Source organism: Gymnoscopelus braueri (genome assembly GCF_963280865.1).
Source record: "Gymnoscopelus braueri genome assembly, chromosome: 4".
NCBI lineage: Eukaryota > Metazoa > Chordata > Actinopteri > Myctophiformes > Myctophidae > Gymnoscopelus > Gymnoscopelus braueri.
The window spans coordinates 14344490-14366020 of NC_137605.1; the positions used below are offsets into that span (position 1 = coordinate 14344490).

A 21531-nucleotide genomic window follows, 5' to 3' on the forward strand; every position below is an offset into this window, starting at 1 on the left:
GGTTGCCCCGACAACCTTCTCTAGCCAATCGCAGCAGCAGGGTCGTCCCTCCGGGCTATGGGACCATAGGAGAACCTTTGAGCAGCAGGCAGCCCATGCACAGCGTTGCCATGTCTGCTTATTATAAGCGACTTTTGGGCTTGTAGATATTGGTGGTTGCGGTTTTGTGGGCTTGTTTCTAAAGTACTTGCTTAGTTGCTTATTTAGGCTTGCTTCCAAATGTTTTGATATTATTGAAACCAGTGGTTCTCAAATATTTTCATGAAAATGTTTTGTGCCCAGGGAGCATGTGTTGTGTACTTGTTAAAACAATCTCCAAACATTCCACATTTTATTGCACGATTTTTTTTGTAAATAGCCGATCTCCAAGCTCACAACGCGTCGCACGTTGTGAGCTTGTTTTCAAATGGCTGATGCATAAATAGGTTTAAAGTGCTCATGTGGCCTACTACAGTTGCTTCTTTTGGGCTTGTTTTCCTAGACCCGGTTGCTCATTTCTCTCTCAAAAGCTGGCAACACTGCAGGCAGCCAGGCAGCAGCAAGCAGCGTCGGCGTCACCGACCGACCGACCGACCGGGGCAAGGCGCTGTTGTTTTGGACACACACACAAAAAAAGGGAAAAAAACACACGGGGGAACCCCTTGCGCTGGATAATACCGACATGCAGTAATAACAACAATACTTGTATTAATAACAGGGACATAAAAAAGCCACCACAGCCAGGCTGGGTTTTTATAAGAGGAGGACTGAAGAAGGAGGCAGACTGACTGAGGCTGAGCAGGAGGAGTAGGCGCGGCTGCACACAGTGTGTGTGTGTGCGTGCGGGTTAAAGGGTGAGTATTGAACTGGTGCTGCTGGATAATGTGGGGAATAGAACACCGTTAGCCCAGTTAGCCTAGCATCATCTGGGCTGGAGAGGACAGGACACACACACACACACACACACACACACACACACACACACACACACACACACACACACACACACACACACACACACTTTTGCGTGTGTGTGTGTTTTATTTGATGTGATGTAATAAGGCTGAAGCTGCAACAGTGAGTGACCATCTGGACGGGATAATAAAAAGCAATGGCTGCTTATTATTTTATTTACACCGTGAAGTGATTTGTATTCTACACATATAGTGGTGCAGTGGTCGAAACACCCCTTCTCTCTCTCTCTCTCTCTCTCTGTTGCTCCCCAATCTCTATTTGTCTGTCTGTCTGTCTCTCTCTCTCTCTCTCTCTCTCTCTCTCTCTCTCTCTCTCTCTCTCTCTCTCTCTCCCTCGTCTCTCTCTTTCTGTCTGTCCCCCATGTCTCTCTCTCGCTCTCTGCTCTTTCCCCATGTCTCTCTCCCCATCTCTGTCTCTTCCCTGCCTCTCTCTCCATCCATCCATCTCTCTCTCTCTCTGCTCTTTCCCATGTCTTTGTACCCCCCCCTCTCTGTCAGTCTCTTTCCCTCTTAGGTGCAAGCTGTCTAAAAAATGACTTCAATAAAGTATAATGCTGTGATGCAGGGGGGAAAAATCACACATTTAGCTGCAAAACAAAAAGACAGGAAAAGTCAAGAAGCATTATATTTCAGGCAGTGATTTTACCAAACAAAGGTGAACATCTGTATTCAAACATGCATCTAAAATTATGGTTGCTGACTCAGTGACTCCACCAGTGCAGTAGATGTTGTCCTGCTGAAATGCATGCCACAACAGACCCAGCTTTTTGGGACACGTTGCTGTTTACCTGACTCAGAAGACCCATCATTTGTGAAGTATGAAGCTGAAATTGCTGTGCTAAAGACCTCAGCACAGCCCGGTGGATTTGGAGCAGTATTATGGGTTTCATTTTTCTCTATTTTTGTGGTTTAAGCTAAGAACTTTCAACCTGCTGGCATTCCTATTTTGGGACATACATAACATTAGATGGACAACATTTTAAAAAATTGTGGAAAATAGCTAAAAAACTAAAACAAAATAGCTGATCTACAACCCACACTCCACTCTCCCCGGTTTAGTTTGAAGAGCCGATCATTATTTATTTATGAGTAGGCCTGTCACGATCATGACATTTTATTTGCCAATTAATTATCATATAAATAACTAATAATTAAAGAAAATAACTGTTTTCTGTTTGCTTTGTAAACAAAAAAAATCACAGGGCAGATATGATGAATAACTTAAATGGGCATGGACAACATGGAAAAGATTATGCAAAATAATTGCGATGAACTATTGTGAATTTGCGATTATAACAGTTCTATTTAATTTACTATAAAACATTTTTTTTCTAAAATACCAAAAATAGTAGATCTACAAGTTTGTAGATTTTCTATTTTTGTCTGACACCATTGAATGACAAAGTATAATAAAAGTCAGTTAATCATTCAAATCGATTTAGTCAATTATATAAAAACAATAATAGTGTATTATTATTATTAATATTACACGCACACACAAAAACTACTAGATACATTTTCTGGTTGGGATACCATTTTTATCCAATCAGAGAGAGAACTCGTACAGGATACAGGATAAACAAGTGAAATTGGAAGTGATGACACAAAGAAATGAGCAGAGAAAATTGGAACTGGAACACTAAAATTGAAGCTGATGAATAGGCACTCTCCTGAAGTACTGTACTTTTCTTGGTCCTCACTAATGCTCATGATAATATGGTACAGTTTTTCCCTACTCTGTCTGTGTCTCATAGGAGGGCTGTGGACACTTCAGAAACCCATCTTCGTTTGGCAGGGTCTTTTTTTTAAAAAGTATATTTTGATGCCAATACCTTTGTACTTTTACCCAAGTACATTTTGAATTCTGGACTTTCACTATGAAGCAATACTCTGTTGCACAGAGTATTGCTTCATTGCAGTATTGATACTTTTATTTAAGTAAGAAATGTGAGTACTTCTACCGCCACTGATAAATAGGCGGGATTATAGGAACGTGAAAGTGTTCGAGTGTAAGAAGAACGCGTGTCAAAGTGTTCCATTTCACTGCACCACTGTAACCTTGCTCCCTCCCTTCCCCTATCTCCCCTCCTCTTCTGGTCCACTGATCTGAGGGGAGTCGAGGGACGGAGGGGCAGTGAAGGCGACATGCAGCACAGATGTTGACATTCTGGTTCCACCAGTAGAGGGAGGGCAGTAACCGGGCCAGTGAGAGGGTGTGTACCGGGAGCTCTGAAAGGTTAACCCATTAAGACCTGAAACCTGAAGCCTACAAATGTCTTCTAAATCCCAATCCCAAGTATTCTGAAAAACGTGTGTTTCTGTATCAGTGGTGCTCAAACTTTTTCATGTCAAGGACCCCTAAAATGATATGTATTTGGCCGCTGACCCCCATCTCAAAATGTTTTGTTCCAGAGACCCCCCAGAAGCAAAGAATAGAGTTAAAAATGTTCGCTTTAAACAATATATATTCAAAGATTTGCACACATTTTCACGATTTTTCAGAAATAGCAGATCTACAAGCTCGTAGTGCGGCACTCAGTGCCATCATTTTCAAGATTTTTCAAAAATAGCAGATCTACAAGCTCGTAGCTCGGTGTTCATCTGTGTCACTTTAGAGATCTTTGGCTATTAAAAAAATAGCAGAGCTACAAGAGCTTGTAGATCTGCTATTTTTGAGGGGGAAAAAGGGTCCCTGGAACAAAATAGGGGGGGGGGGGTCCGCGGACAAATACATATCATTTTGGGGGTCCTTGACATGAAAAAAGTTTGAGAACCACTGATATTATAGCAACATAAGTATTTAAAAAAAATATATTTTGATTTTGAGTTGAAGCAATGATTTGAGTTGAGAATGTTCGCTTTAAAAAACATTAATTCAATGATTTGCACCAGTTTTCACGATTTTTCAAAAAAGATAGCAGATCTGCAAGCTCGTAGCGGTGCCTGCCGCGCTATGATATTGTATATCTGCTATTTTTGAATAGCCCAAAGTATAAAATAATGGTTATATACGGTAGCTAAAAATCTAAAATGACACAGTATAGGCCTATATGTGTTCCCGGATTGCATGGGTTAAAGAGAGGACAAGGGAGCTGCTGTTTTGAAATGGGACGCGGCCTCCAGGTGTGTCAGAGAGAGAGAGAGAGGGAGAGAGAGAGGTGTTTTCCCTCTTCTATCGCAGTGACAGCCCAGGAACTAGGAAGTGGAAGGATATAGGAGAGAAGCGTAGTACTTACTCACAGAGGTTTAATCCTCTGCCAAACGAGCTGCCAACATGCAGTTCTGGGATCTGCTGGGCTGCACCAACGGAGGTACGTACTGTAGGTGCTGTGTGTGTGTGTGTGTGTGTGTGTGTGTGTGTGTGTGTGTCTCTGTGGGTAAATGGGTTACAAACAGCGGTGCAGTGAGTGAGTGGGATTTGAAGTGAGCGTGTTCTCTGTGAGGTGTCCGTCTGGCTGAGGGCAGGACAGGAATTCACTGCTCTCACCGCCGTGCAAGCAGATGCATGTGGAAGGAGAGGAGAGAGTGGCAGTGTTGATTTATTTGACAGCAAATTTTGATTTAGTTTTAGTCATGGTCTTTTGAATAAAATTCCATTTAGTTTTTTTACTCATGTTTTAGTCATCTGAAATGTTTTAGGCTTTGTCTAGTTTTAGTCGACTAAATATCGTAAGATTTATAGTCGACTAAATCTACAGTTGATTTAGTCGACTAAAATGTATTTTGGCGGTGCCTTGATGGCGTCGTAATGGCTGATTTTACACTTGGTTGCGTGCTGAAAATAGCCGATCTGCTGCGACGCGTTGTGAGCTTGTAGATCTGCTATTTTCAGAGCGCAACACCTGAGCGCAACCAAACATAACATGACTTGTCTTTTAGTTCTACTGGATCTCTTCTCCACTAGATCCCTCCCTAACATTTTAGTCTAGTTTTTATTTGTTGACAAAATTGTCAATACATTTAGTCTTAGTTTTAGTCATTGTAGCTTAGTTTTTATTTAGTTTTCGTCAGTGAAAAAAGGTAGTCGACGAACATTTTTCGTCATAGTTTTAACCGACGAAATCGACAGGGGACCCCCTCTGGAAACCCCTCAAGGGCCCCTGGGGGGTCCCCGGACCAGCTGCTTTGAACAACAGTAGACACACAGGAACCCACAGAGAAATGTGCTGTTTGTATGCCTTGCTGTGGGACTTTGCTCCCAGATAGCAAGCCATCAACGTATGAAGTTTAATGCGGCTACTTCTGTTTGCAGGATGTTTTTATTGCAGTGGTTCGCAAACGTTTTCACGTCATGGACCCCCAAAACTATATGAATTTGGCTGCGGACCCCCCCCCCCCCTCACCTCAAAAATATTTTGTGCCAGGGATTCTTTTTTAAATAGCAGACCTACAAGCTCAGAGTGCCGCGCTTTATTGGCATCTGTACTGTGGTTGGTAAACAATGTTTACGAAATATTGGGCTTAAGCATCCTTTAAACGCATTTTGTATTACTACTATTACTACTATTACTATCACTACTGCTACTATTACTGTTAAATACAACAGCTATCTACAAGTACTGCTAGTTGTACTTCTACTGCCAGTATTACTAATTAATACCAGTAGTAGTACAAATAATAGCACTGCTACTACTACTAATACAACTATTCATGCTATCAGTGCTACTAATACTGCTCATTCTATGGTTGCTGGTTTACTGCAATTATTATTAGTGTTTTTTCTTATCAGGGCAAGTTCAAACAATTAAAAAAAAAAATCAGAAAATAGCAGATCTACAAGCTCACAAACACATCTGATCGTCCATTTCCGCTATTCATCATACAACAAATGATATAGTTGTGGTCGGACAGAAATCTCCATATTTCAACATTTGTTTTGTAAATGAAAGCCCTACTTCGTCATACTACAGCAGGGGTGGGCAACTGTGATGATGGAGAGGGCCACTATATTTCCACACTCACTCCAGAGGGCCACATTATACTGTCGGGCAGTTATCTCCGTATCGCCATTCTATGTATGTCACCCAAAAGTAGCAAAAATAGCAGATCTACAAGCTCAAAACGCGTCGCAGTGCGATGCGTTTTGAGCTTGTAGATCTGCTATTTTTGCTATTTTTGAATTGGAACTTTATGAACTTAAATACAAAGACATAAAAAATAATAGTATTTTAATACTAGTCGTTAAGCTACCTATATACCTATAGACTGAAGTAATTAAAGCTAAAATCAATAATATATCAGTATTCCGTTATTAACCTGCGGGCCGCATTAAGTGAAGGTGTGGGCCGCATGTGGCCCCCGGGCCGCCACTTGACCATGTATGTACTACAGTGTCACACAAAAGTGACAAAAATAGCAGATCTTCAAGCTCACAACACGTCGCAGTGCTTTTTTTTTTTTAAAGTGATACAGTGAAAAATAACAGTTTTGGACATACTTTAGGCCTACAAGGTTTCCACCCGACATAGATGATATAGGGCTTAAGTGGTTAATGGATAGTGCTATCCCCATGGCAACAAAAACAGCTCCCATTTACTGTCATTTGTCAGTTTATTTTACTACCGTGTGACAGCAGGTTATGGGAGAGAGTTAATTGGCCGCCCAGCGTTGTTTTTTGATGTTCTGTGTGTCCTGATGAATCCGGCGGGGGGCACACACACACACACACAAACACACGCACGCGCGCCGCGCGCGCCGGATGAAATATTTTTCTGTAATATTTTTAGTAGGCAGCACACTCTCGTTTTCTTATGTCTTGAGACCGTTGAAAAGCAGGTAAACGACCACAAAGAGAAACAGCAGAACGGCATGCTTTGGTGGGATTCCATCCTGGGCTGTCTGGGGTATAATGATGTATTTTTAGAGACAGGGGTGTCAAACCCAGAGTCTTAACGCAACTGTGAAAAGATGCTTTCAGAGTTGCATTGATCTTCCATGAGCATTCGCCCTGTAGACTATGAGATATTGTGTGTGTGTGTGTGTGTGTGTGTGTGTTGATCTAACATGAGCATTCGCTCTGTAGTCTATCTGATCGTATGATATATATTGTTGTGTGTGTGTGTCACCCAGTGTTGATTTCGTCGACAAAACTATTGACTACCTTTTTTCACTGACGATAACAAAATAAAAAACAAAATAAAAACTAAGCTATGATGACTAAAACTATGACTAAATATACTGATCATTTCGTAAAAAAATTGTAGGACTAAGGCAAGTCATGATGGGTGCGTGCTGGTGTCACAGACCGAAAATAGCTGATCTACAAGCTCACAACGTGACGTGTTGTGAGCTAGTAGCTCTGCTATTTACGGCATGCAGTGAAAAAGTGAAAAACAGCTATTTTGATGGCATCACGGCCCGCCAAAAAACACAGTTTGACGACTAAATCAACTGTAGATGTAGTCGACTAAAATCTTATGATATTTAGTCAACTAAAACTAGACTAAAAGTAAAACATTTCACGTGACTAAAATATGACTCAAACTAAACAGAATTGTATTCAAAAGACTATGACTAAAACTATCAATCAAAATTGTCTGTCAAAATCAACACTGGTGTCACCACAGAAAACAGAGTAATGATTGTCATTCTCTTTTTGGCTGAGGTATGAATGATACCACAGTTCTCCATCAGCTGGTGTTCAGATCTGCGCTCCAAACCGATTCGGAAAAAATACTTAGCTTGGCGTAGAAACGACTGAATAACTACAAGGTACAGCTATCCTGTGTCACTCCTGTCATCCCCTGGGGAATACATAAACCAGTATCTGACAATGGATTGTGGAGGGCGTTGGAGGATGAGTCTAGGGGGGGGATTGACCACAGAACACTGTGGAAAATAAATGATCAGTTTTTAAATGTTTATTTTCTACCAAAAGTATGTTGTTTTCAGGTGTTAGCATTAGTTATGTTTATACACACGTAGGGTTACACTTCAAATACTACTGTACTCGAGGTGAATCATGTGTTGTTGGCTATGTTTGTACACGTTTGTGTGTTATGTGTGTGTAAGGGGTATGGTATAGAGTAGACTGCTTAACCACATGAAACCTAGTGTGCCTATTCTTGTGGCGAACATTAGGTTAAAATAGCCGCTCTACGACCTTGTAGATTGGCTATTTTCAGCCGAGAGATTTGGCGAAGAGGGGAAAAAAGGAGTGGGCCAAGCATAGAGCGGTGAGAGGTCAGTTCTTTTAGGAAAATGACACTGTCATTCTATGGAGTATAAATCAGACTTGACCCTCGTCTCCCCTATTCTGTTTTAACCTCACGCTGACGTTCCCCTTCCTTAGAAGTTTATCATTTCAATGTTGTAAACAAAACATTGTACTTGCGATGGTGGCGTGCGAGGTAAGTTCTGCTGTCTTGTTATTAAGAAGACAAAACCCACGCTGTCTCTCATGGCGTTCCAGTTGCGGTCGTTCAAATTCTGCCCTGTCGAATTCCAAGGTGTCTGTCTCTCTATCTCTGACACCGACCCATCCTGTGCCTCAGGCTATGGTTTCTTTCTTTATGGTGTTTTGCTATCTGAGCTACAGCTGGAGCCCCAGATACCTGATCAAATCTGTTTTGGCAGATGAATCAATGCAGCTCATAGTAAAATCCATATTTTACATAGACAGGGTCAGCTGTATAGCTCTTCAAACTGTTTAAGTCAGGGCCCCCAAATAGCCATAACCTCTGGCTGTTCCTCCCTATTGTGAAATGACTTAAAACAAATTTAAAAAAGTAACATAATTTTTTTTGGGGGGAGCATGACAATAATGACATGCTCAACATTTACATTTAAATTCAACCATTTTGTATATAATATTACATTTATTTATTTCATTTTCATCTCTCCTTTCCAATTACCCCCCCCCCCTTTTGAAAACCACTGGCTTAATTGACTTAATTCATTGGATTACCTGGAGAACCGGCGTTGAGAAAGAAAGAGACCATTGACACTGGCACAGTTTGTTGTAGCTTTAGGTCTGACAGGCAGGGCTACAACATGACTAGTGCGTCCGACGTCGATGCGACGGGGCTCTCCTGTCGCATCGCATGTTTACGTTTCCAAGCCTATCGGTCGGTATGCACCTTGAGCGGCGCTGAGTCAGCAGAAGCGGACTTCGTTCAAGCTTCTGGAGGCGCTAGTGCCTTGTTTTAGACGTTATTACCGGACGTGTCAAGCAATTTACGAGTTGGGAGTGAGAAAGCCGCTTCCGCTTTCCACTTATGTGCAGGACTACTGGGGGACACATTGACAAAATGACGTGACTGCTGTGTAGGGCTGTCACTCACGATTATGACATTTTACTCGACAAATGATTGTCACATAACTAATTGCGATTGACGACTTAATTGTGCTTTTGTCGTTGAACACTGGAACATACTGTATGAATAACAATTACATTTCTGTTTGGCTTTTAGCCTTTGAAGTACAGGGCAGATGTGACAAAATAACTTGAATATACAAAGAAATTGACTGACAGATTTGATAACTTTATACTTTTTGAAGCACATTAATATTGGAAATAGTTGATCTACGAGCTTGTAGATAGGCTATTATCACTAGTTTTGGAAAATGTTTGAAAATAGATGGAAACGATTATGCAAAACATAATTGTGATTAGGTGATTATGTAATGATTGTGAAAGGCCTAGTGCTGTGGCATCAAACGGGTGCTTAACTCATCACTATAGAATGACCTGAGAGTGAGACTGTGTTGTTAACTCTGATAGGCTAGGCCAGTGGGTTTCAAAGTGGTGATCCATGAGAGGGGGTCCTTAAATCAATCCACTTTCATTTATTACAATACCAAAACATGTATGAGTGACTATTCTAACAGTATGTTTCAATATAATTAACTACTATGAATCCATTCATAATGTACAATTGTGATATTTACTTTTCATATCAGGGTTATGATCATTAGAAATGGGGGTCTATGGACTACTGAAATTCAGTTTTGGGGGGTCTGTGACATGAAATAGTTGGAAAACCCTGGACTTGCATGGGTGTTCCCCACATCTCCTCCACATTGTGACGCCTTGTGAGCTTGCAGATCAGCTATTTTTGCAGTATACATAGCATAGGGCTTGTTTGTGGTTCCTTACTCCCCTGAATTGCCAAGACATGCATGAGATGATGCAATCTTCAACAGTCTTTCATTTTGTTGTATAACATCTTGTTTAAAGCCAGGTTGTTTTGTAGGAAGCAGCCCTAATACATAACCCAGATATTTATACCAAAAAAAGTGTGAGAAAGTTAAAATTTCAAGTTACATTTTTAGTTAATTTGCCACTTTCCTAATTTGGCCATGTCATTATAGGCAGAAATGTTCAAAACAATTAAAAAAATAAACAGGGCTTAAATGGTTAACCCATTAAGACCTGAGGCCGATTCTGCAAAATGTCTGTTTTTAGAATGTCTTCTAAAAAACTGTTTTTTTAAAAAACTTTTGTTACTATGTCAGTGGTTCTCAAACTTTTTCATGTCAAGGACCCCAAAATGTATATGTATTTGGCCAAGGACCCCCATCTCAAAATATTTTGTTCCAGGGACCCCCCAGAAGCAAAGATTTGAGTTACAAATTTTCGCTTGAAAAAATATGTATTCAAAGATTTGCACAAATTTTCACGATTTCTCAAAAATAGCAGATCTACAAGCTCATAGCGCGGTGCCGCGCTATGAGCTTGTAGATCTGCTATTTTTGAATAGCCAAAGTGTAAAATAATGCTTTTTAGCTCAAATCTAAAAATGACAGTCAGTGACTGTGATAATTATGCACTGTATGACAGTGTTTATAGTATTCCATTTTACTGTGGTGGCGAACAGCCACATCTTTTACAACAGTTAATGATCACTCAGTTACTTTGGATTGGGTTGGAACACACAAAATATTTGAATAATAATTCGGAACAGAGGATAGTTAAAGCACATTTTGCCGATTTCGCATCAAACCCCTATTTTTATCTAGGTCTAGGACCCATAAACATGATCCTGGTGTGTTTTTTGTGTTTTATCTGTATTTTTAGATTTTATCCATATCCTCAGAGACTATGAGTCATTTGACTCATAGTCTCTTTAGCTCACCTTATTTCCTGACTACAATGTAGACCACACCCCCACTCGGCCTCCCCTCCCCACAAGGAAGGGCAGTGCCCCAAAGCATTATGGTCATTGTAGTAATGCAGCAGTCCAGTCAAACCCCAGTCAAACACACAGACTTCTATATTTTTCTGGCCATAGGGTGCAAATTTCAAATTTTCATTTTGCTACTGTTATCTACTACAAATATTATTAACATTGAGTGACTGTAAGTTCTTCCAGGGGTGAAATGCTCCTTTAATGATAAAAACAAATCCAACCCAAAAATCTCTCCTGTCCCCTCCTCTCCATGCTGTCGTGCAGTGGTTACCAAATGGTGTGCAATGACACAAATCCAGGTGTGCCTTCGGCTTTTGTGACAACCAGACATTATACAGCTATCCAAAAAGTGCAGCATTTTCAATTCACTATATCGGTACTTTGTGTGCACTTATTCCCCAATACAGAGGCAAATTCTATATTTCTATTCAAAAAAATAAATTTTAATTTTAACCACTTTCAACCTGATGTCCCTGTTTTCGGCATTATAGGCAAAGAAATATACATTGCATTTATGTATTTACTTTAAATTCTTTCACAAATCTTAAAAAATGGAGGAAATACCATATCTATAGCTTTTTTGGGCTACAGGCGTGCCATGAGATTTGCCCATTGGTGTGAAAACCACTGTTGTAGGGAGGAAGATCGTCACATAGTTGGTAGTTGTCTTGGCGTCACTAGTTTACTGTCTACTGTAGCACAGCCTTTATGGTTTATTGTAGCCAGAGGCCATGGAGGGAGAGAGAGAGAGAGAGAGAGAGGGAGAGAGAATTGTATGTATAATGCACCACAGTTGACTAAAGTGCTGTACAGCATGTAAAAAAACCCAGCATGAAATATACCAGACAATAACGGGTGCTTAAAACATGGAGTGTTAAAACTACAGAAAATGTTGCTGATATATACAATAACGCAAATAACAAAAGATGAAAACATTCTATGACATGGAGAGTGGTTTACTTTAAAATGGTTCAAAGGCGGGAGAAGTGAGGGGCGTTCAAGGGAGAAATGTGTCTGTTCACGTCAGACACTTTCAGACGACAACCCTAGTCCGAGAAATGATGTGTTTTGCTTTTGCAAACATGCTCTACTCTCAAATTCAGTTATAGATTTGTAATATAATTTCTGTGCTGTCTTTTCTCTGCATTTCTTATCTGTCCTTCTGCTGCTTGTAAAACACTTAGCGCTGCATTTTGTGTGAGAAAGAGGCTGTAAAAAAAAAAAGTTTATGAGTATTAGTTTGGCTCACTTCTGGTGGAGAGATAGGCTTATAGCCAGAATATTCCTGCTGACACAAGTAAAGCATCAAACTAAATATGCAGTTGTGAAAGCGTACATTCATTTTTGCGCTCGTGTGTGTGTTTGTGTGTGTTTTGTGTCGTCAGCCCCTCATTCTGAAACCGGGAACCGTCCTATTTCCAATCGACCGCTCCACCTCCTGAGCCACCTCTTGCCCGAACTAAAATGCTGCATTATTGATAGCAACACAATCCAACGAGATATCTTAGTATTCTTCACTGACAGGGCAATTGTGTCTCTATAGAAGTAAAACACTGGTTCTCAACCTTTTCAGGCTGTGACCCCCAAAAAGTATCATTATGTGAACTGGGGACCCTGACAAGCACTTACATTTTGTTTGAATCTGTTCCACAGATAAATATTGTGAAAATAGCTGATCAGCTATTTCATGTTTGCCGCTTTTCTTTGGTAATATTTAACATTTTGGCCAATGTTTGACCATTTCTAAAGTATAGTTTGTTGATTACTTTTGACACAATGACAAATTCATTTCAGAGGTATCAAAAAAAGATTTTTACTTGTTACTTTAGAAATACACTTACTGTATACTGTGACTGTATGTTAGTTTGTTTACTGTTGAGTGAGAAAACAATGTTGCACGTCAAGCAAATCATCTGGTGACCCCCTAAAATCATATTGGGACTCCGCCTGGTGGTCCCCACCCACAGGTTGAGAACCACTGCTTATAGAATATGGATTTCTGTTAGAGGGCTGTGTGGCCCACTGGGTTCTTATCCTGTGTTTATTGACAGGGAGAGCAGGAAGGCTCAGAGGGAAACAGGGGAGAAGAGTCTGGTGGGATTTGACCCCCAGGCCAGTAGGGGGTGTGACTCTGGATATATAGCGCGGCACCGAGTGCCGCGCTATATGAGCTTGTAGATCTGCTAGTTTTGATAAAATCATGAACATTTTTGCAAATCTTTACAAATGTCTTCTAAATCAGTTTTTTGAAAAAAACGTACATGTTGTTATATCAGTGGCTCTCAAACTTTTTCATGTCAAGGACCCCCAAAATTATATCTTTTTGGCCGCCGATCCCCATCAAAATATGTTGTTCCAGGGACCCCCGGAAGCAAAGATTTGAGTTAAAAATGTTGTTTAAAAAATATGTATTCAAAGATTCGCACAAATGTTCGAGATTTTTCAAAAATAGCGGATCTACAAGCCGAGTGCCGCGCTATGACGTTGTAGATCTGCTATTTTTGAATAGCCAAAGTATAAAATAATGGTTATGGCTCAAATCTAAGATGACACGGATGCGTTCCCAGATCTAATGTACAGTCCGTTGTATCATGACATCAGCAAATCATCCGACTTTCCAGACCTACAAGCTAACAACGCGTCACATCGACTCGCACGTTAGTAGCTTGCCTTGTAGATATTTTTTTTTTCCTCACACGACTACTTGTGTGCGTGTGTGTGCACGCCGGTGCGCTGTATGATCCTGATCACACCCAACGAGATGAAATGTAACGAGTGCACGCTTGAGTCAGTTGTTCAACTGAATAAAAAAAAAACATTATTAGACAAATCGATACATTCACTCCTGACTGAGACCCCACGTCGTCGCATGAAGAACAGAATTGTTATGTGCATTTCACCATACACAACACACACACTGATGATCAACATACAGGCAGCAGGGACACTTAATTTAGTCAGGTGAAACGATAACTTGCACGCTCATTTTGGTCGCAGTCTAGAGCCCTGCTCAGGCAGAGAGGTTCAGAAAAGGCAGTCAGTGGCAGTCTGCAAATAGGATACATTTAGTACAAAATCTAAAACTTTGTGCTCAATTTGTACTTGCCTGACCGGCAGGCCTAGACGGGTCTCATTTGCCCGCCGTTTTTCTTTTCCTACTTGCCCCCTGGCAATCGGGCAACCATTAAAGTCGGACCCTGTAGCATTCGAAGATTGTGTAAGTAAGAAATAGTCTGGCTAGAGAGACTAGTCAAGCAGCAAATGATTTGGCTGCAGAAAAGTGCTGTGTGACACTTTTTTCATCGAAGCATTGACGCAACATCTTTTTCGAGTGACATTCACTCAGTATTTCACCAGAGCATACAGTATAAGTATTAGGCTTGAGTTAGGATTTCAAAATCACATGAAGGAACATTGAGAACAAGGGTTCCCAAACATTTCAGGCCACGACCCCCCCCCCCAAAAGAATCATATTTGAACTGGGGACCCCCCCACCCTGACAAGCACTTGGAATTGTAGGCATCACATTTAGTTTGACTCGGTTCCACAGGTAAATATCGTGAAAATAGCCTATTTTCACAGTGTTTGTGTCCCCCAGTTTGGGAACCACATGGCGTAGAGAACAGGTAGAGGTGTACATGTAGAAATTTGGCACGGCTCAGCTCAGCTCTCTGATCAGAATTGACATCCATTCTGAAACTGAACCGTGCCAGGAACTAATTGGATTATGTGATTAAAGTGCAATTTGGCAGAAGAACACCCGCTGCACAGCAGTGAAATATTGGCGCCAAATCCACAGCTTAAATAATAACCTAGACACTAACATGGCTGTCTTTACCCAGAGGCCTACTGTACGTGGTTTGCTCGTTAACGTCTTTGGAGGTCATAATTAATCCTCATCCCTCACTGTGGTTGTTGCTAAGTAACTGATGATTTTAGGTCATCTGATGTAGAGATGGGCTTCCATGCCAACGACCCCCAAATAGCTATAGCCTCTGGCTGCAGACCCCCCTGCTGTGAAATGGCTTCACAGTGCGACGTGTTGTGGCTTGTCTGTAGGTCAGCTATTTTTGCTATTTTTGAATGTCTTTGAATATTTTGGGAATTTTTTTAACAATTTTGTACATTTTTGACAATAACGACATGTGCAAAATTTGCCATCCCTATTCTGGGGCGAAACAACTTTCAAAATGTTTCCGGCTTTTTTCACTCTTTGTCGTACAACAAAGCATATAGGGCTTAAGTGGTTAAATGAACACTGATGATTTTACTGTAGCACTTGTCTAAGCCCAGTACAGCTGTGTAGTACATGTCTAAGCCCAGTACAGCTGTGTAGTACTTGTCTAAGCCCAGTACAGCTGTTTAGTACTTGTCTATGCCCAGTACAGCTGTGCAGTACTTGTCTAAGCCCAGTACAGCTGTGTAGTACTTGTCTAAGCCCAGTACAGCTGTGTAGTACTTGTCTAAGCCCAGTACAGCTGTGTAGTACTTGTCTAAGCCCAGTACAGCTGTGTAGACAGTACTTGTCTAAGCCCAGTACAGCTGTGTAGTACTTGTCTAAGCCCAGTACAGCTGTGTAGTACTTGTCTAAGCCCAGTACAGCTGTGTAGTACTTGTCTAAGCCCAGTACAGCTGTGTAGACAGTACTTGTCTAAGCCCAGTACAGCTGTGTAGTACTTGTCTAAGCCCAGTACAGCTGTGTAGTACTTGTCTAAGCCCAGTACAGCTGTGTAGTACTTGTCTAAGCCCAGTACAGCTGTGTAGTACTTGTCTAAGCCCAGTACAGCTGTGTAGTACTTGTCTAAGCCCAGTACAGCTGTGTAGTACTTGTCTAAGCCCAGTACAGCTGTGTAGTACTTGTCTAAGCCCAGTACAGCTGTGTAGTACTTGTCTAAGCCCAGTACAGCTGTGCAGTACTTGTCTAAGCCCAGTACAGCTGTGTAGTACTTGTCTAAGCCCAGTACAGCTGTGTAGTACTTGTCTAAGCCCAGTACAGCTGTGTAGTACTTGTCTAAGCCCAGTACAGCTGTGTAGACAGTACTTGTCTAAGCCCAGTACAGCTGTGTAGTACTTGTCTAAGCCCAGTACAGCTGTGTAGTACTTGTCTAAGCCCAGTACAGCTGTGTAGTACTTGTCTAAGCCCAGTACAGCTGTGTAGTACTTGTCTAAGCCCAGTACAGCTGTGTTTTGCTGACTCATGCTGAGGCTGGAATGATGCTGACATCACAACCTGCTGACTCATCACACACCTGCCAGTCAGCTGAGCCTCCAGAGGTGCTTAATGCCGATTTGTAGAATTACACTCTTTTTGGCATGTGAGTGATTGGTGAAATACCCCTGTCAATCAAGTAACCCCTCCCACACTCACACCATTGTTATCAGTATGTTATCAGGACAATCGATCACATCGAAGCAAAACGATTCTTGGCCTTGTCATTGGACAAGACGTCTTTAGCAGCTCACACACACACACACACACACACACACACACACACACACACACACACACACACACACACACACACACACACACACACACACACACACACACACACACACACACACACACACACACCCACCCACCCACTGAGGAAAGTTTCAGCTCTTCCACTTAAACCAAGTTCTGTCAACCATGTAACCCCTATTTCAAAAATGGTGAAAATAGCCGATCTACAAGCTCACAATGCAGCGCATTGCGACGTGTTGTGAGCTTGTGGATGGGCCATTTTCACTGTTTGTAAAATTCTTTTAAGACATGTTTTGAAAATCCTTAAATATTTTAGATAATGGCATTAGGGCCGTTGGGTTGAAATGTAGTTAAGTTAATTTATTTTGTAGAAAGACTGTTGGCATGTTGTTCAGGTGGACATCAAAAAGAATCCAAGGCACACCATTCAGTTAAAAAAATTAAAAAGGCTTTACTGTGGCATGGCTGGCAAAGCTTTAAAGTAACTCCAAATAACCACAATGTGTTTTGGTTTAAAGAGCCTTCATCAGTTGCCAATTGTATCCAATCAGGAGAGAGAACCTATTTATCAGCTTGCATTTTATAGTGTTCCATTTCCAATTTGGTTCAGGTTGGAATTTGGTTTTCCAACCTAAAAATGTGTTTTCTGTTAACTAAAGAGCAAGAGAGATGGTGAGAGACTCCTGTTACTGAACAAACACTCTATAGCAATGACTACTATCAAAAATCTTGAGCTATTTAACACTTATAAAAAAAAAAAAAAAAAACACGATTTATTTATTGTTACGTCTTGTGTACAGGTAAATAAGAGTAAAATGTGTTATTTATTTTGTCATTCTAGCAGCATTAATAGTAGTAGTAATGGTAAACGCATACTATATATACTGGTGCCAGGGTAGGCGCAGGGGTAAAGTTCCTGCCCACCACCGCAGAGACAGGGTTTGAATCTCCCAGTCACTTCAGTCCGCGGTGCCTCCGGCTCGGCTGGGCGTTCCAACGAACACAACTGGCCGTGTTTGTGTGGTACAGTATGTGTAAGCCGGGCTGGGAGGGTGACCTCTGGCACTGCACTATAGCGACTCCTAGTTTGGTGGTCAGGGTCTGTTTCTGCCTGTTCCTCCACACCAGGGGTGGGCAACTTTGAAGATGGAGAGGGCCACTATATTTCCACACTCACTCCAGAGGGCCACATTGCACATACTGTCGGGCAGACGCTTCTTATCTCCGTATTGTAGCTTTCTTAAATAAATTAATGCCGTACCTCGCCATCCTATGTAGCAAAAGTAGCCGATCTACAAGCTCAAAACGCGTCGCAGTGCGACGCGTTTTGAGCTTGTAGATCTGCTATTGTTTTTATTGGAATCCATTTTTTTAATTTTTTTTTATTGGAATCCTGAAAAGTTACATTTTGATTGAATTTCAAATGCATTTAGTTATACTTATGAATGATAACTTGAACTTAAATACAAATACATTGGACAAAAAAGACGATAGAATTTGAATACTAGTCATTAAGCTTCTAATATCTAGACTGAAGTAATTAAAGCGGGTCATGTTTGCATGTTTGGAATTGTAACAGCTGAAATCAATAATATATCAGTATTCCGATATTAACCTGCGGGCCGCATTAAGTGAAGGTGGGGGCCGCCAGTTGCCCATGTATGCCCCACACCGTGCCAGCAACTAATTGAATTATGTGATTAGCTGCAATTGGCAGAACACACTCTGCACAGCAGCGAGACACTGGCATCAAACCAGTAGCTTAAATAACAACCTAGAATGTAACATGGCTGAGTGTCTTTACCCAGAGGCCTAACATGGTTTGGTCGTTAACTGAGGTCATATTAATCATAATCCCTCGCCGTGGCTGTTGCTAAGTAACTGATGATTTGACTCATTTGAGGTCATCTGACGGAGTGTGCATGTATTATTATCTTGTGCAAGGGTCTTCCAATGTTTTTCAGGCCAAGTACCCCTTAGCTGAGAGAGAGATGAAGCAGGGACCCCCGCTACATATTGTATACAATTTTGTCGCAGAAGAAACTTTTTGATAGATTTCATAGATAGCTTCATAGACTTGTTTATAGAGCACATTTACATTTTTCAAATACAAATAGGTCGTATTTGAGTTAAAAATGTTCGTTTTAAAAGAATATAAATACACTAATTTGCACACATTTTCTCAATTTTTCAAAAATAGCAGATCTACAAGCTCGTAGCGCGGCACTCGGTGCCGCGCTACGAGCTTGTAGAGCTGCTATTTTTTAATAGCCAAAGTGTAAAATAATGCTTTTTTAGCTCAAATGAAAAAGTGACACAGATGCGTTCCAGGTCTCAATGGGTTAAAGTCAAGATGATTCTAAAAGACCAGATGTGACAATGTTAAAGCTACAATCCGTATGTTTTATGTCTGTTGTCTCCCTCTCCTGACAGAGAGAGGTAATTGCAACGATGCCCGAATTACAATCATTTGAAGATGGTGCGTCTCAGCGTCCAATCAAATATCTTTACTGGCTTTTTCAGCCAGTGGGTGTCCTTTTCCTATCTGACACCAAGGTCTGAATGTCTCAGTGGAAGAGTAGAGAGACCACCCCCAACCTCTGCAGATGTGCTAGTTATATTGTATTTACACACTCTCTCTGCCATATAACCGTTTTTATTCATTAAAGTAAGTCCCAGATCGTAGCTTTAAACACAGCCCTGAAGTTGTAATCAAAGCCAGGATGGTTGCAGTCATGTGGTCAGGGTTTGAACCACCAGTGTGCCTGGTGTATGGAAACTCACTATTCTAGGCCTTTGTAAAGGCCCAATCAGTGATGCAAATGTCAACAAAAGCTTCAGAAATCTAATATGATTATGAGGTTTGAGGGCGTTATTTGTTTATGTTTCTTTGTTTTGGTTTCAAATTTTCAGTGGGGCTATTAATACAATGTTCAGGGGAGCACTTAAGGGGTTAAGGGTCTTGCTCATGGACACTTTGGCCCCTTTTCATGATGACACATTGTGGACAGCGTGACATGCAGTACTGTACATATAAACACAGACAGACTGATTACAGTAGCTTTGCATCGCTTCACGGCTCAACTAAAAATAGCAGTCGAGACGTGTTTTTATTCTGACCCTAACCCTTGACCCCTAGTTGATTGACTCAGCCCTTGACCTGACTAACAATATAGACAACAGATCAAGCTGTTTTAAAACTGTATGGTTTGTTTACAATGTTTGTAAACTCTGGAATAAAACATCTATAATATGTATATAGTAAGCGGTCTATCCCATCTACACACCAAACTGTTTAAGAATGTACATGAATACAACCCTATAATTCTTAACAAAATAATGGTTAAATCATTCCATTAACATGTCATATGTTCTCCTCTTTTTTCTCTTCTAGATATTTCCAGGATATCATCATACTACGCTGGTGAGTGAACTTCTATTTTGAAGCTGCTTTCCTCCTGTAATTGGGTGCATGGTTGAGCTAGCTGTAGCTGTAACCATATCATTTGATACAGCACTGATTGATAACCTGCAAATTGACACCGAAAACAACATTTTAGACAAAGCTCCCGGCCTCGTTGAAAAGACCATCGATTCTGGGTCCATTGGTGACTTGGAATTGATTGAACCGTAGTTAAAGGGGAAATCCACCCATTTTCAATATTTAACTATGTCATTAATATAGCATAAAGGAGTTGTGTGGAAATAAGAAAAAATTTAAAAAAAAATTAACATTGCAAAAAAATTTAACATTGCAAAAAAATTAACATTGCAAATTACACCATGATGAGTCATCACAGTGTAATTTGCAATGTTAATTTTTTTGCAATGTTAAATTTTTTTGCAATGTTAATTTTTTTTTTAATTTTTTCTTATTTCCACACAACTCCTTTATGCTATATTAATGACATAGTTAAATATTGAAAATGGGTGGATTTCCCCTTTAAGTGAGTATATGGTTGACACTCTACTCTAACCATTAGACCAGTGGTTTTCAAAATTGGGCAATGGGCAAGTCTGTGTAGCCGATCTACAATGTCATATAACGCGTTGTGATGCTATTGCTATTTAACTCATTAAAACCGGGAACGCATCTGTGTAACCACTTAAACCATTACTTTATACTTTGGCTCTTCAAAAATAGCCAAAGCACTCTGTGCCTCGCTATGAGCTTGTATATCTGTTTCTTTTTTTTAATTCATGAAAGTTTGTGCAGATCTTTGAATATATATATATATGTTTTTAAAGGGAACATTTTTAACTCAAATCTTTGCTTCTGGGGGGTCCCTGGAACAATATATTTTGAGATGGGGGTCCTCGGCCAAATACATATCATTTTGGGTGGTCCTTGATATAGCCCCCACTGATATAGCAACATAAGTTTATATACGCACACCAAGGTCTTTGTAGTGGTGCCAGCACAGCCCACAGCAGAAGGATCCGAATGATAGTCTGGCCAATACTTTATTCTGGATGCAGAGTAATGAAAACCAACGTTTCGGCAGCTAACTGCCTCCTTCAGGGTATGGGTTTCAGTGTGACTGTGACCACGGCCCATTTGACGTCCATTATAGAATTATTATTAGTAGTAAATATTTCAAAACTATATATGTATATATACGAAGTTTGAATTGGTCCAGCACACACACACACACACACACACACACACACACACACACACACACACACACCCTGGCATAGATGGCTAGCCTTATGGCGATGCTATAAAAAATAAACACGCTTAATATTCAATATTTTCACCAATAACAACATGCCAAAAATAGGGATGCCAGATTGAAAGTGGTCAAAATAAATATTTTTAGGTATAGGATATTATATGACTCTGTATTGGGAGGAAATGAGTGCGCACAAAGTACTTGCTTTGTGTATTGCAACGCACGCGTTTAGGAACCACTGCATTAGACCAGTGGTTCTTAAAGTGGTCTTCCAGGGACCCCAGGGGGTCCTTGAGGGGGGGGTT

The 21531-nt window shown here is 40.8% G+C and overlaps 1 protein-coding gene across 3 annotated transcripts in view; it reads left to right on the forward strand.

Moving 5' to 3' along the window:
* Nucleotides 1-584: 584 nt before the first annotated feature.
* The window catches only part of LOC308084155 (focal adhesion kinase 1-like), a 146803-nt gene continuing 125856 nt past the window's right edge, over nt 585-21531 (forward strand). For 2 of the 3 annotated variants that reach the window (XM_080426685.1, XM_080426682.1), the window contains exons 1-2: nt 4152-4264; nt 19945-19974. In XM_080426685.1, coding sequence (XP_080282811.1) covers nt 4228-4264; nt 19945-19974 — 67 coding nt within the window. In that variant the 5' untranslated portion in view covers nt 4152-4227. Of the gene's footprint in view, nt 834-4151; nt 4265-19944; nt 19975-21531 lie in introns of those variants that run through there. The other variant, XM_080426684.1, reaches the window with a different exon arrangement.